Below are 15878 nucleotides of genomic sequence, written 5' to 3' on the forward strand. Positions count from 1 at the left end.
ATGAAAAGCAGAGTGGAGATACTGTATAGGGAGAGATTCACTCAGCAGAAGTGCAACTTGTTCTAAACAGAAAAACAAACTGGTAATGTTACAAATGAAACTAGCAACAGCAAAGCTGCACTGTCTCCTTGAATTAACAAACCAAATTAGTGATTTAAAGTTTGCAACATAACCAGTTTGTTTTTTCATTTAGAAAATAATGGATTATGAGAAGCTGAAATATTTTTGTTGTAAAGTGACCCTTTAGTAGGAGATCCATATTTACAGTAATTGGCTGATCCATATTTGTAATTTGGTACTTGTATCTTTATACTTGTTTTTTTTTTGTACATGTGCAATGTTTTGTTACAATAATGATTTACTAGATGCATGTCAAGCCGTTAAAGGATCCCAATGTAATGGAAAGAAAATATTTCACTTGTATTACAGATGGACTCATAATTCCTTCAAACCAGCACGTGCTTATTTCAGCCTCCTGTGTGTACTTATTTCTTGTGATATGTTTTTGATTATCTAATGCATGCAATAAATAATAAAACATTGTACAGAAAATAAAACAGGAAACATTCCAGAGAAGACTTAAGTTAATAAAAAAAAATAATAATTTAAACGTTTCTCGTCATACAGTAACACAGTAGTGTAGCTCGATGCAAAAGAGAAGTTACCGTGTCATTCTTCCTGCTTGTTTCTGATCTGCGTGAACTACAATTGGGTGACTAACTTGCCAGTTCAATTCACTAAAACTAAACATGAGTTAATGAAACACTGGTAGTGAGTGATAAGATGTGAAATGTATCAACTTTAAAGAGCCTGCAAGTTTATAACACAGTACTGAATTTAAATGAGGACTTGAATTAAGAGAAAGATATGATAGGAAAAAATGTAATTGTGTCAAAGGAAATAGACTTTCAAAGCAATTAACCACACAGATTTTATTTTTCAGAAAACACATCAAAAGGTTTTTAAATCTGCTGAAATGAAAGTGTAGGGAAAATATTTACATTTGAACCTGTATTGGTGAGCGTTTCCCTATAAACAGTTCTGTTTTGATTCTGTGAGCTACAACAGGGCTTCCAGGTCACTTTTGAAACCACCTGCAAGTGTAAGATAATGTGTGAACATAAAGGGATTGTAAGTTCTGTTTTGAAGCTACTTTAAGAATGTACACAAACATGGAGGGGTTCCCAATCGATTAAGTGTGGCTGAATGTTGTGAACTGTCACCCATGAATCCTACTTTATCATTACATTGAAACTGGTTGTGGGTTTTGAACCTGTTAGAGAATCATGCTGCTCTCCCTATGGTTTTCCATCGATGAGTAAGAGAAGGTTTTATTACCCAAGAGCCAATAACAACTACGGTCAGCTACACAGATAGATAGTTATGAGGGCTGGGAAATAGCCTGAGTAAACAGATAGTGAGAATTAATTTGCGAACTATCACTGTTTCACCATCCCTCGTATTCTAGCACCTGAAGGCAATTGATGATAACATACTGTGGTAAAAGAGATGTCACACTGCCGATACAATGGATGCAATGCTTGCTTTCGATAATTTATTTGTTCTATACTTTTATTTAGTTTGTATTAATCAACCAAGCTGTTTCCACACTGACGGCATAGCAGGACTGTGCAGTATATCTTATTAATATGGAAGTACTGTAGTAAAAGTTACAGTAAATTATTTGCAGAAAAATGATAAGGAACTTGGGAGACTGTTTGGCTAAAGAGAGTAATTTTGGTTATATTACTGCTTTAAGATTACAATTTTATGTAGTGCCTTTCATAGTGGACCACCATCACAAAGCGCTTTACAGAGGAAGGCTGTGAATTGTGCAGTATATGCAGAGTCACTTACAATAGGACATTGATTTAACATCTCATCCGCAGGATGGAGCAGAAGGAGGTTAAGTGACTTGCTCAGGGTCACACAGTGAGTCAGTCAGTGGCAGAGGTGGGATTTGAACTGGTGACCTTGTGGTTACAAGCCCTGGACTTTAACCACTGGACCACACTGCCTCCTCCTTAAAGCTAGTTGTAAAATGCTTTATGCAACAGCATAAACATTATTTTATGTAGCTATTGATTTTCAGTGATAGCAGGGTACTATGTTTTACAATATTGTTTCATTGACCAAGGAATAAAGTAACTGAAAGCTTTTCAACAGTATGTTCTGTGTGCAGTGAGCAATTTAAATAACAGAAATGCCTATCACAAAACACTGACACTCGTATTCAGAAACAATGTCTATATTTCTTCTTGTTGGTCCTCAATATTTAACTGACATTGTATCTATATGCAGTGATTCAAAAGGTAACCAAATCAATGCACATCAGCTGCCTGATAAAGCTTTACTGAATTATTTTGGCAGTGCATGCAGCAAATACAGTGTTTGCCCACATTTAGCAATTAATTGCTAAATACCTGCTTTTATGAAACAAATGCAAATGGCTGTACAGTATCGCCGTAGTTAGAAAAAGATACCGTAGCTGCATTAAAATTATATCATAAATAAAAATCCCTACAAATTTATACCCCTCGCTAGGATCAGGGGAGGTGGCTGAACACTGGCACACAGATACTGTAGTTGGAATTATCAGAACAGAAGACGCTCCTGTTTACAAAGGGAAGGCTGTCATCGGCAGATGCCCAGAGCTGTGGTTTGTCAGTGGCCAGTCCTGGGACATTCTGGCTCTGTGTTTAGCACTGTCTGATGACTAGATTATTATCCAAGGTGTCCAGTGGTCTGCAATTGTATTCAGTCTGTACTGCGTGACATAATTCTGATCGTTTCTGTAAACAGTGAGCAAATATTTAGTGAAACAGAGTTCATTTACTTTTCAGATGAAAAGCATTTTTGTGCAATGTTCATAATAGTAAATGAAGTATGCTTACACGCAGTTACAAAAAAAACACAAAAAAAAGCAAGGGAACTCGCCATTATTTGTCTGTCTGGACAAATCAAATTGGTAACTTTTTTGATGTACTGTAGCCACTGTGGTTTATTAAATGTTCATGCCATACAGCAAGCAGAGATTGAAATTGGCCATGGTTACAATTCTTTATAACCTTGAATGCATACTGCTGTAAACTAAAACTACCGTAAAGACAGATTCCAAAAGGCAATATGGGGACCACCCACTCAATAGAAGGAAAGCCTAGTATTCAGAAATTGTTTTGGAAATAGCTAAACATGTGTATTGGTATTAGTAATAACATTGTGCATGTTTAAATGTGGGGGGTATTTGCTTAATAGAATTATTTTATTGTCACGCCTGTTTGATGTACTTCCCTTTTTTCAAATTTATGATGGTCTGTGATTGTGTTTGGGGTTCTTGCTCTGACTTTGTCTCCTAGTTTGGAGGAAGTTGATACTTTTGACACGTCAGATTTGTAATACAGTACACGTGCACTAGATGTTTTTAATTGCTGTTAATTTGTGTTAAGTAAATACCTGGACTTTTATATTTTATTAACAGACTGTATAACCTGGATTTGAAGATGAATGAACACAGTTGAATAAATTTACACTTTTTTTTTAATTAACAGGTGAAGCAAAGAACTTGCTTCCATACCCTGGACCCAACAAGATGAGAGATTGTTTCTGTACAGTAAGCCTGGACCAAGAGGAGGTCTTCCGCACCAAGGTTTTTGAAAAAAGTTTAAGGTAATATTTTATCTACACAAGTTATTTAGCTTTGTCTCTGTCACCCAGCATTTAAGTCAGTCAGGACAACCATTAACTAAATATTCAGCAACATGTTTTTGATGTCCATTTTGTGGCAAACTAATTGCTGGACTTGTATATTCTGAATAATGTATTCATACGGAGTGCTTTCAAGATACTGTGCTACTGTATATTGATTCTTAAATGTTTCTTTTGCAAATTAATGTGCAGTACAGGCATTGTGGCGCATATTGTAGCTTTGAGATTATTTTCTGAGTTAACATTCAGTTTGCTTTAAAAGTATGGCCTTCTTAACGTCACCCAAAATTGAGTTGGTATATAGCAGCTCCCACAATTAAATCTGAGTATGTTTATCTATCACAGACAGACCTTAGTACTGTGGGCTTTAACTTGACAATGGGGTTTTGCACTGCTGGCTGGGTTGCATCAGACAAAACTAATAAATCTAGGTCTCATATTTGTTAAGAAAGAATTCAAGACCCTTGTTGTGGTGCTACTTCTCTGTGTTCGTATTCTGTATTGCTTGTAGTGACCACCCACCATTAAAAACTGCATTTAAGGGGGGGCTCCTGAGTGGCGCATCCAATAAAGGCACTCTGCGTGGAGTGCAGGATGCGTCCTGTAGCCTGGAGAGTGCAGGTTTGACTGTGACCGGGGGTTCCTAGGGAGCGGCGCACAACTGGCCGAGCGCCACCCGGGTAGGGAGGGATTAGGTAGGCAGGGCAATCCAAGGTTCACCACGCACCAGCGACCCTTGTAGGTGACTGGGTGCCTGCGGGTCTGCAGTGGAGCTATTCAAATCTGTGTTGTCCTCCGGCACTATAGGTCTGGTGGCTTCGCTGTGGATCCGCAGTGCGAAAAATGACAGATTGGCAGGAACACGTTTTGGAGGATGCGTGTTTCAGCCTCCATTTCCCGAGTCTCCGGGGAGTTGCAGTGGTAAACCGGGATAAAAATAATAATTGGGCATTCCAAATTGGGGAGAAATCCGGGGTAAAAACCATTGGCGACGACTAAAAAAAAAAAATCCATTTAAAATATTGTGTACTTATATTAAATTATGTTCTGGAACATGCATGCATTCCAGACAAAGGAATAGGCAGGTCTTCAAAGAAATTGAAACGAAAAGGGATGCATGAGTGTAACAGGGCGAGCAGCCCTGTACATTGTTTTGTGTTATTTTTAGAACGAGGGTTCATCCTCCGCCCCTGTGCAAAGTATTGTTTTTGTTTTATTATGATTTATTGTATTTATGACGGCGAGCGCCGTATGTTTGTTATTGTTTCGTTTATTTTTAAAACGTGTCCTGGCAGAGGCGAGATCGGTGCTCGTCCTCTGCCAGGAGTAATAATTAATAAACTCGTGCAGAAGGTGAACCATCTCCCGAATTAATTACGGGATTAATTTTGTTGCTAATTGGGAGATGGTTCACCTTAATAAAAGCCTGCAGCTCTCCAGTTCAGGGTGGGTGATAGAGACGGAGAGCGAGAGAAGGTTTATTTAAAAACGAAACAATAACAAACATACGGAGCTCGCCGTCATAAATACAATAAATCATAATAAAACAAAAACAATACTTTGCACAGGGGCGGAGGATGAACCCTCGTTCTAAAAATAACACAAAACAATGTACAGGGCTGCTCGCCCTGTTACATATCCCCCCCCTTGTGCAACGCACACATGGCCCCAACGGCCACCTCCCCCCTCAGTTTCAAAGTCCCGGACGAGGGGGAAGAGAGTTGCTTCTGGGGGGTGGCCATGGTGGAATCTCCGGCACCCCCCAATTCTTCGTGGCCGGCAGCTCCCTCTTCTGGGGCTCCCTCCACACTCTCTCCTGCCGCGAAATTGCGGCTGGGGGAGCTGGTCTCCTGACCTTCCCCCTCCTCTTCATGGCCAGCAGTTTCCCTCCGTGGGGCTCTGACCACACAATATCCTGCCGCGAAAGTGCGGCTGGGGGAGCTGGTCTCCTGACCTCCCCCCCTTTCTTGATGGCCGGCAGCTCTCCTCCGTGGGGCTCCGACCACATGACCTTCGGCCGCGAAAGTGCGGCTGGGGGAGCTGGTCTCCTGACCTCTCCCCCTTTCTTGATGGCCGGCAGATCCCCTCCGTGGGGCTCCGACCATAGCGTAGTGATCCCAGGCGAAGCCGGATCTCTGGCGACCCCAGGCGACGGCAGCGGACCCTCGGGAGGCGACGGCAGCGGACCCTCGGGAGGCGACGGCAGCGGACCCTCGGGAGGCGACGGCAGCGGACCCTCGGGAGGCGACGCAGGACCGGCAGCAACCCTAGGAGACGCAAGGGAGACACAGGCGACCCAAGGCGATGCCGACGGCGGGAGGGGAGCCCCTGGCCATGAAGGCGGCAGCAGGAGCTCCACTTCTCCCAATGGTGGTGGTGGAGGTAGAGGTAGCTCCTGCTCCTCTCCTCCTGACAGTAAAGGCGGCAGGGGCTCCTCCTCTTCTGGCGGCCAAGGCGGCAGGGGCTTCTCCCCTTCTGGCAGCCAGGGCGGCAGGGGCTCCTCCCCTTCTGGCGGCCAAGGCGGCAGGGCTTCCTCCCCTTCAGGCGGCCAAGGCGGCAGGGCTTCCTCCCCTTCAGGCGGCCAAGGCGGCAGGGCTTCCTCCCCTTCAGGCGGCCAAGGCGGCAGGGCTTCCTCCCCTTCAGGCGGCCAAGGCGGCCAAGGCGGCAGGGCTTCCTCCCCTTCAGGCTCCGAAGGCGGCAGGGCTTCCTCCCCTTCAGGCTCCGAAGGCGGCAGGGCTTCCTCCCCTTCAGGCTCCGAAGGCGGCAGGGCTTCCTCCCCTTCAGGCTCCGAAGGCGGCAGGGCTTCCTCCCCTTCAGGCTGCGAAGGCGGCACCTCCCCTTCTGGCAGCGAAGGCGGCTCCTCCCCTTCTGGCAGCGAAGGCGGCAGGGGCGCCTCCCCTTCTGGCTGCAACAGGGAAACCAGCAGGCATGTTCCCTCTGCTGGCAGTGGTGGAAGCGGAACCAGCAGGCATGCTCCCTCTGCTGGTGGTGGTGGTGGTGGGGGGAGCGACATGTCGTCCTCCCACGGAGACGGAGGTGGCACCAGCAGGTATTCTCCCTCTGCTGGCGGAGGTGGGAGCGACTCACAGTCCTCCCAGGGCGGTGGAACCAGCAGGAATGCTCCCTCTGCTGGCGGAGGTGGGAGTGACTCACAGTCCTCCCACGGCGGTGGAGGTGGAACCAGCAGGAATGCTCCCTCTGCTGGCGGAGGTGGGAGCGACTCACAGTCCTCCCAGGGCAGTGGAGGTGGAACCAGCAGGAATGCTCCCTCTGCTGGCGGAGGTGGGAGCAACTCACAGTCCTCCCAGGGCAGTGGAGGTGGCACCAGCAGGTATTCTCCCTCTGCTGGCGGTGGTGGAAGCGGAACCAGCAGGCATGCTCCCTCTGCTGGTGGTGGTGGTGGGAGCGACATGTCATCCTCCCATGGAGACTGAGGTGGCACCAGCAGGAACTCTCCCTCTGCTGGCAGGTACCTGGGCTGTGGACCTTCGGCCTTCCCCTTCTTGGGCCGTGGACGCACCGACTCCCCCCTCTTGGGCCGTGGACGCACCGACTCCCCCCTCTTGGGCCGTGGACGCACCGACTCCCCCCTCTTGGGCCGTGGACGCACCGACTCCTCCCTTTTAGGCGCAGGACGTTCGGGCTCCTCCCTTTTAGGCGCAGGACGTTCGGGCTCCTCCCTTTTAGGCGCAGGACGTTCGGGCTCCTCCCTTTTAGGCGCAGGACGTTCGGGCTCCTCCCTTTTAAGCGCAGGACGTTTGGGCTCCTTCCTTTCCAGGTCCGTGTTCCCTCTCTGCCTCCTTCTCCTCACCTTCCGCTCTCTCCCCTCTCGCTCCTGGTAGACCCAGTCGATCTGGGTCATCCACTCCTCTCCCTGGTATTGGGTGGGGCAGATGGCCACGGTGTGCCCAAACTCCCCACAACCAGGGCACCACTCATTCACCACAACAACCCCTGGTGGCCGCTGCTGCTGTCTCCTCATCCTCCTTCCTCCCATCCTCCTCTTCAGTCTCCTTTTCACTCCACACAATCAAAAAACGAGAAAGAAAAAAAAAAATGAAAAAGATGCAGTACCCTCTTCTGCCTGCGTCCTGGAGGCGCTGCAATCCCACGCAGGACACCACGTGTGACAGGAATGGCTGAGGGTCTGACGTCACGGCAGAAGAAGGGACAACAAAAACAAAAAGGTATTGTGCAGTGGCGCGGGCGCCGTTTTATTTAAAGAATCCAAAAATAAAATAAATATTTCAAACAGAAAGCACTCGCTCACAGAGCAAAAATAAAAGGGTAAACAAAAACAAATCACGAACACAAAATAATAACTGCAACACAGGTCAGGCTGGGCAGATTGCCTTCACTGTTCCTGTAGGCTATGCTTTAGTTTCTCTCGTTTCTCCGTCACTCCTCTCGCACACTCTCCTTCTGACACCCACCCTGAACTGGAGAGCTGCAGGCTTTTATTAAGGTGAACCATCTCCCAATTAGCAACAAAATTAATCCCGTAATTAATTCGGGAGATGGTTCACCTTCTGCACGAGTTTATTAATTATTACTCCTGGCAGAGGACGAGCACCGATCTCGCCTCTGCCAGGACACGTTTTAAAAATAAACGAAACAATAACAAACATACGGCGCTCGCCGTCATAAATACAATAAATCATAATAAAACAAAAACAATACTTTGCACAGGGGCGGAGGATGAACCCTCGTTCTAAAAATAACACAAAACAATGTACAGGGCTGCTCGCCCTGTTACAATGAGTTTATACCGTAACTGTAAAAAAAAAAGGTATACCTGGCCATATATAGTGCAGGTGGTATGGTTGTGTATGGAAGTTGCTGGTTGTCTGCATGATACAGTTACATTTTTTACTTCCAAACAAAGAACCACACTTCCATTTATGATCAAACTTGCCAAGTACAGTATTAAGCACATGTTATTGAAGGCATGAAAATACAGTACAGCATACTGAGCCATCCGTCTGCAGGTCTGTATGTCACACATTCCTTAAAGATGACAATCTGCAGTAGAAGAACAGTAAGCAGGGAATTCAGTTTCTTGAATTGAATGGATTCCCATTCAAAATCTTTCATGTTCCTTGTTCTGTTATTTCTCTTATTTTAATGATGACTTCCTGTGGCAAAGTGGTTTGCAGTGCGCCGGTGTAGAGGTGATGCAATGCTCAAACAAATGACAAACAACAAAGTTCACGGTCCAAACAATCCTTGATTGGTTTGTAATCCAGATCACTTGGCGACCGTAAATAATAGAAACTGGCAATACACAGCAATGTGTACTGCACAGTTAAAACCACGGGGTTCAGTCCTGAAAGTCCAGAGTGAGTGCTATATGTGCAAGTGGTAAAATACATTTTATAGTTAACAGTAGTGCAGTGCTGTCCAGCCTTACGCGACAGCTCCAGGATCGTGTTAGCCATCTAACTATGACAAATTAGTACAATTAGAATGACAAACATAAAACACCCACGGTTATTTTACAGTCCTTCACAACCATAACAAAGGAACAGTTCGCTTTGCCACATCCCCTTTTGTACCTTCAGCCATGCCCCCTTGGTTAGCGAGTGCTATTGCTTTTCCTCCAATCCGCTATTGCCACATCGCCACCCGTCTGGGGCGATGACTTGGTGTACTGTGGCTCCGCCCCCTTTTTAGATGACCGACTTCCACCTTTCCCAGGAATGAATTGCCAAACCATTCAGTCCAGGACGCACTGTTCCTTTTACACAACCAAGATTCATTCTTTCTCTGTCACAGCTCCCCACTGTAACTTTTATGTTGATCTACAAACCTCATTTAGCAGATAAAGCTCTTAAGTTGAAAAAAAAAACCATGATGATCATGGTTAACATCACATCTTAGTAAACTGTTTGCTGCGGCTTCACCTAGATTTAATAATTATGTAAGTACCTGTAATGTTGAGATTCTATTTCCACGCTACAGTTTGTAGATACATGCAGAAAACAAAAATGTACAATACACAAATATGTACTACTTTTATTTTTAAACATAAGCATCATTAAAAATGTACAATTTCAATACAATACTTTTTTGTATGTTCTGTTTCTTGCCCTTCAGTGTCTTACCAGACGGTTTTACCCTTGCTGGTACAGTAAATGTAATGGCTTATATCTTGGCCAGAGAAGTACAAGACCACCACACAATAAACTAATTAACACATAATGATGTATTCAAGGGATTTTTCTTTAGGTAACTGCTTTGTTTAGAGAAAATCAAAACTCTGAAAACCACACGTTGACAAGTAATGTACAAGACATCCTGTGCTAGGGTTACAGGAACTGATTTTCTTTTAATTTTTTTTTTTTTTTTTTTTGAGCGTAGACACTGAAATTCAGCACTGTTGTTCTTTGTGAATTGCTAATTTGTCTAGTGGTTTAGCAGCTACATTACAAGGGTGTGTTTACAAACTTAATTTAACACTTGTACTGTACAGTATATTCACACATTCATAAGTCTACAGGCCTCACGTAGTATGTAGTAGTATACGTTCCACCACGTTTAATTAAGTGGTGTTTTGAAGTGTTTTAAAAATCCAATAGCAGAGATGTTACAGTGGCTTAGAGGAAGCGTGTCCACCTACGCAGTTAATGCTTCCCCCATTTCCAGTCTATGTCTGACTAGTGTAATAGTTCTATGACATGGCTTCTTGGAATTTTAAAGAGTATTTGGAGATTATAATATGTAAGCTCAAACAGTGAAACGCTGTAAAAAGTCAATGAACTCCTTCCACCTAACGTGTCAGCAGACATTGATGTTTTTGATACATGTTTCTGCTCTCAAGTAGGTGGTGGTTTGGGGTGACAAGTAGCAGGTTAATTGTGGTATTACTGGAAAATCTTTTGTAGGCTACAAACCCTGACCTTCAGTATATGTTAACCTGTTTTGTTATTTTCATACTTGTTAAAGTCTCTTTTATAATTAGAAGGGTTTTATGTGTTCGCACATAACTTTGCAATGTACTCCCTTTTTTTTTTTACCCCACTGAGTAATAATATCCATCTCATCTGTTTTAATTTCTTTCACTCTATTATCTTTTCTAAAATTAGAAAATAAGTAGTAAACTAATTGCAGGTAGGGTATAAATGTACAGTATACTGTAGCGCTTGTATCTGATCCCCACATCTATGTAATTTACCCTGTGATGATAACCAAAGACTTGTATAGGCATGCTTTTGTTGTTTTTTTTTCAGGCACATTTGGTAGATGTTTTGTCTTCATGCTGCACTAAATTTCATGAGTCATTAAACTGAACTTGTACTGTATGGCTATTGCCAACATTTTTGCATCACCCTATAGAATTAACTAATTTTGCTTCATAAAGTCGAATGAAACCTGCTAAATAATGTAACGTTAACATATTGAATTATTTACCTCTTTGTAGTTTTCCATATCCTTAATGAAAAACTGACAATTTGAAAAATGACATTTCGAAATCGAACATGAAATACTGTACTACTATTATGGCTTCCGGTATACTTTTGCGATATCATTTTGTAGTTTCTTTGATTACTTGATTAAATAAAAGAGCTAAGTTATGTATATATTTATTATTTTTTTTGTTTTTTAAATAATGTCTCAATCATAAAATTCTAGGTGATGCAAAACTTTTAGCCATAGCTGTACACAGCATAAGTTTTTGGATTAGCGACACACTTTTAAGACCACCACAGCACACAGAGTGCTATAGATGAAGCTGTAATATACAGTACTATACATTAAATGGATTTGTAATTGACATCTTAGTATCCGTAGAGGGTAGCTTGAAAGTACTGTAGACTAGAGAGCCTGGTTTGTTCTGTTACAAGTATAATGTGATTTGTACTGTACACGATCCTGTATATCTATTGTATTGTTGGTGTCCCAGTCTCTTATAATCTATTGATATATATTTGTGCTGGGATGAACACAAGCTTTTCATGTTCGGATATTTGCTCATAATTTAAATATTCGTTCGGATATTCGTTCATTTTCAAAAAGTAATAAAAGCCATTATATTGCTCAGAACGCAGGCAGAGACCACATAGCAGCAGGGGCAGGAAGGCGTGGCGCTTGTGCGTGCCTGTGTTTTACAGCAAGACCTTACAGTAGCACGTCGAAGTACAAAAATGTCACAAGAGTAAAGAATACATTGCGTAGGCCTTACTTTACCCCAGTGAATTAATGCCAAAACAATGGATGCCAAATAGCAGTTCAAGTTAAATGTTGTTTTGTTTATTCCCGAAATAAATAGAACATAAAGTTGACAACGCATTTCAGAGGTCACGTTTACGCAGAATTCTGTGTTATATACGCAGGACATTTTAATAAAACGCAAAAAAAAGTAGTTTTATGCAATGCAACGTGTAAAAATGGTTCCACTGCTCCCTGCATCCTCTTTTAAAAACAAAAGCAGCAGAGGTCTTAGTATCCCATGTAGCACTGCGTAAGTCCCTGGTATTAAAGCAACTCAGTAATCTGTATCGGAGCATCTTACAACACTGATTTTTACGTCGTGAATGAGGGATTTTCATAAGGAAATGTTTCATGGTAAGCTTGTCTTTATGTCTATTTCTACTACCATTATTCATACTGTGTACTATTTTACATGTTAACTTCGTTAATCTGAAACAGTTACATTGGAAAGTAATATAATTATGTTGATGCAATATGCAGATGTTATGGTTGAAAACGCAGATTTTGTGATGGTATGCTTTTTACAAATGCACATTTTTAAAGGCTAGCGCGACCTCTGCTGCATTTCATTTCTTTTTTTCATTCCTTGCCATTGCCGTTTCTTCACAGTAAACAGTGGCTATAGACACATTTTCATGAAGTAATAACATGAGGTTTACTTGTGCCTAAAAAACAAATGTGGAAATGACATTGTAAAATGAAGGGGAAAAAGACTTACCTTTTTGGTTCTCGTTTATTACATTACACAACAAAGTCGCAACAAAAAATATATAATATATACAATCTATAAAAATCACTACACAACATTTACAGCAAGTTGGGCACTGTTTAAGCGAGGCATTTCAGAACAATGTGCTTGCCTCTTTTCTGTCATGAGATTCTCATTCGCGCTAAAACAGCACAATGCTTTTTTGACCCAGATAGCTTTCCATAGAGAGCACTGTGGTTACACGTGCAAAATCTTGTTTGTTTGCTTTTGCTGTCTTAAGTAGAGGCTCAAGAGCTGCTGTGTTGATCCCGGTGTTTTTTTTTTATTTATTATTATTTATATATATATATATATATATATATATATATATATATATATATATATATATATATATATATATATATATATATATAATATACTTTTGGCGAGACGGTAAATAAGTGCAAGGTATTTTTGTAATATCTAGCGAATACGAACATCTGAATTTTGTATCCGAATACATGTCAAAAAATATTCGCTCGAATATTAGAATATTTGTCCCAGCACTAATATATGTAGTCAGGTATGAAACAAACATTTTTAAAAATCTACGTGAAGGAGTTCCAATCCTTGTTCACTACACATTGGCTGAAACACAAAATAACAGGTTACTCTATTTTTTTTTCTTTAGCCCCTTCTATGGAGAAGACTTTTACTTTGAGATCCCAAGAACTTTTCAGTATTTATCCTTTTACGTTTATGCTAAGGGATTTATGCAAAGGGATTTGCCAATAGGTAAGCAATCCATTTACCCCTAGCTTGCTTCTCCTTGATTAGTGCATTTGTAATTTGTACATAACTGCATAACCCTCAGGGGTCACTGTTTTTTGGTTTGTTTACTAGTTTGTTTTATACTTTTAGGTAAAGTTGCAATTAGAAAGGAAGATCTCAGTAAATACAGTGGGAAAGAACACTGGTTTAGTTTGCAATCTGTGGATCCGAACTCTGAAGTACAGGTATAGTATGCTTCTATGATCATAATAGGGGAAGGAGTGGAGGGGAGGGGAGTGGTTTCCTTTTTAAGGTAAGTGTCAGAGATGTTTGGTTAAAGCAATGACACTGTTTTTTAAGATCCAGATTTAAAAAGTGTGTCACATTGTGTGCTGTATTTTGTTATTCTTTGATGTGCAGTACTACAGTAGCTTTTAAGCCCAAGCCCTCCAAATGAATGCTTATCTCTTTTCAGCAAAGCTAAATAGCATTGTTACCTTTTTTTGAAGTGTTGGGAAAGCACTGTCCCCACATCATGTTGTTTTTTTTTTTTTTGTTTGTTTTTTTGGGGGGGGGGGGGGGGTTTGGTGTTCTTTTAAAAGAACATTATTTTTGCCTCTGTTTTATTACAAGACTCTTTAAATTACAGGTACCCTTCCATTTTGACATAGATAAAAATAACAATGCAATGTAAAGATGTAAACATTTTATTGATCCTTTTTATTGCTGTTTAGCATACATACAGTAATACACAGGGCGGTGCTATATGTTGCATTTTAATTAACTAACTGTATATAACAGATGGCACCTCATATCACATATCATATGTGCATATGATACTAAAGCAAGTACAGTACATTTAAGAAAAAAGTAAGGACATAATGGTCAATTTGCAAACTTAAGTTTGGCTAGGTATTTAAATGGCACATTTACCATTCCAGGGCAAGGTTCACATTGAGATGAAACTCAACGAACTTATAACGGATAATGGATCTGTGTGTCAGCAGCTTGTAGTGCGGTAAGTCAAGTAGTTTCACATTCTTTCAATGAAAAATAAATAAATACAAAGTCTCCCCTTGTTCATTTATTATCAGGAGCGACATTTATTAAGGAATTACCTGTATTTCAACTTTTCCTAACAAAAGAAAATATACATTCCAGTATTTCAAAACAAACAAATCAACATGTCTTAATCGAGTTAAGGTCTTAACTAACTTAATATTGTTGCCATTTCTCTTTTCACTAGTTATTTGAGAATGACTTTACCCCATCTACCTAAGTAGTTAAATATGTTATTCAGACTGCACATGTGGAAACGTGGATTCTAAGAAATGTCTAAATATGCTTAGATTGCAAATTAAACTAGGAAGTGGTTAGGTCTGTACAGTTAGAAGTTGGATATGCTGCTGTGTCTGTTTATATTGTGACACTTCATTCTTAAGATGATCTTTGTAAAGTTTCTATACATCTCTTATCCTCCCTCCTCCTCCTAAAATACCGTTCCTTGTCATCCCATAAAATGTGTGTGTTTTTAATTCATGCCTTTATTCCACATGTCAATTGGATTCAATTAGAGCCAACTAAAGACAATAATATAATTTACCACATTAAGGACCATTTTTTTGTTTCTCATATCACGTGGAACTTTTTTTTAAATAATGAAAAAATATAAAGAAATAATGGAGTGATCTGTTTAAAAATATCAGCATATTCAGCACTTCCAGTTTACCCTTGATAAATTCAATAGGTTATAGATCAGGACTGTCGGACACAGTCCATAGTATGTCAGCATACCATTCAATGCCTTTCTAGTTTAAATAGCTGGTGCAGTCTGGAAGAACTGGAGTATTCCAATACATTCCACATGGAAGAGCATGCTTCTCGGAACTCTGATAATCTTCTTCGCGTATAATGCTGTATTTTGGTGTGGATTCCACGTTCATTGGCACCAAAATACCCCCAGACTCATATTCTGCCTCCCAACGGGGCACCAATGTACCCACGTCCGTTCTTAATCTTTTTTTTTTTTTAGGCTTCTGCACAGCCATTTAAACTAGTGTCTGCAAGTCTTTTATTCAAAGCTACAGAAACAGGTGTCAGAGACTGTGAAACCAACCATCCATGCTACATGTGCATTCATTGTTTTTAGTAGTTTTATTTTACTTAAAGAAAAAAATAGACCGAATTGCATAAATCTCTGGCCGTACGTTAAATCATCTTGACATTTTTGTAATCTAAATGAGTTAATGTGGTTTTAAAATCGATTTAGCATGAGCAGAGTTAGAGCTGCCTTTTTTTTTGTTTTGTTTTTTATAACGATACCTCCTGCAGCTTGGTTTCACTTCAGTGGTGTAACTACAATGTGACCTACCACACTAGTAGTGAATACATACCAAGGAGAAACTTGAAAAATTCAGCATATCCTGAATTTAAAGTATAACATAATAAGCGAAGAAACAAACCTTGGTTTGCAGCACTCCTTTATTAGTGCAACTATTAGCTG

General features: G+C 41.2%; 1 protein-coding gene across 2 annotated transcripts in view; it reads left to right on the forward strand.

The window, feature by feature from the left end:
• The window catches only part of rasa2 (RAS p21 protein activator 2), a 47026-nt gene that overhangs the window by 2088 nt on the left and 29060 nt on the right, over positions 1-15878 (forward strand). Inside the window, exons 2-5 of one of the 2 annotated variants that reach the window (XM_034038500.3) lie at positions 3549-3666; positions 13296-13399; positions 13526-13620; positions 14317-14393. In XM_034038500.3, the coding sequence (XP_033894391.1) occupies positions 3549-3666; positions 13296-13399; positions 13526-13620; positions 14317-14393 (394 nt within the window). Of the gene's footprint in view, positions 1-3548; positions 3667-12188; positions 12271-13295; positions 13400-13525; positions 13621-14316; positions 14394-15878 lie in introns of those variants that run through there. The other variant, XM_058990261.1, reaches the window with a different exon arrangement.

This window comes from Acipenser ruthenus, chromosome 17 (genome assembly GCF_902713425.1).
Source record: "Acipenser ruthenus chromosome 17, fAciRut3.2 maternal haplotype, whole genome shotgun sequence".
Classification (NCBI taxonomy): domain Eukaryota; kingdom Metazoa; phylum Chordata; class Actinopteri; order Acipenseriformes; family Acipenseridae; genus Acipenser; species Acipenser ruthenus.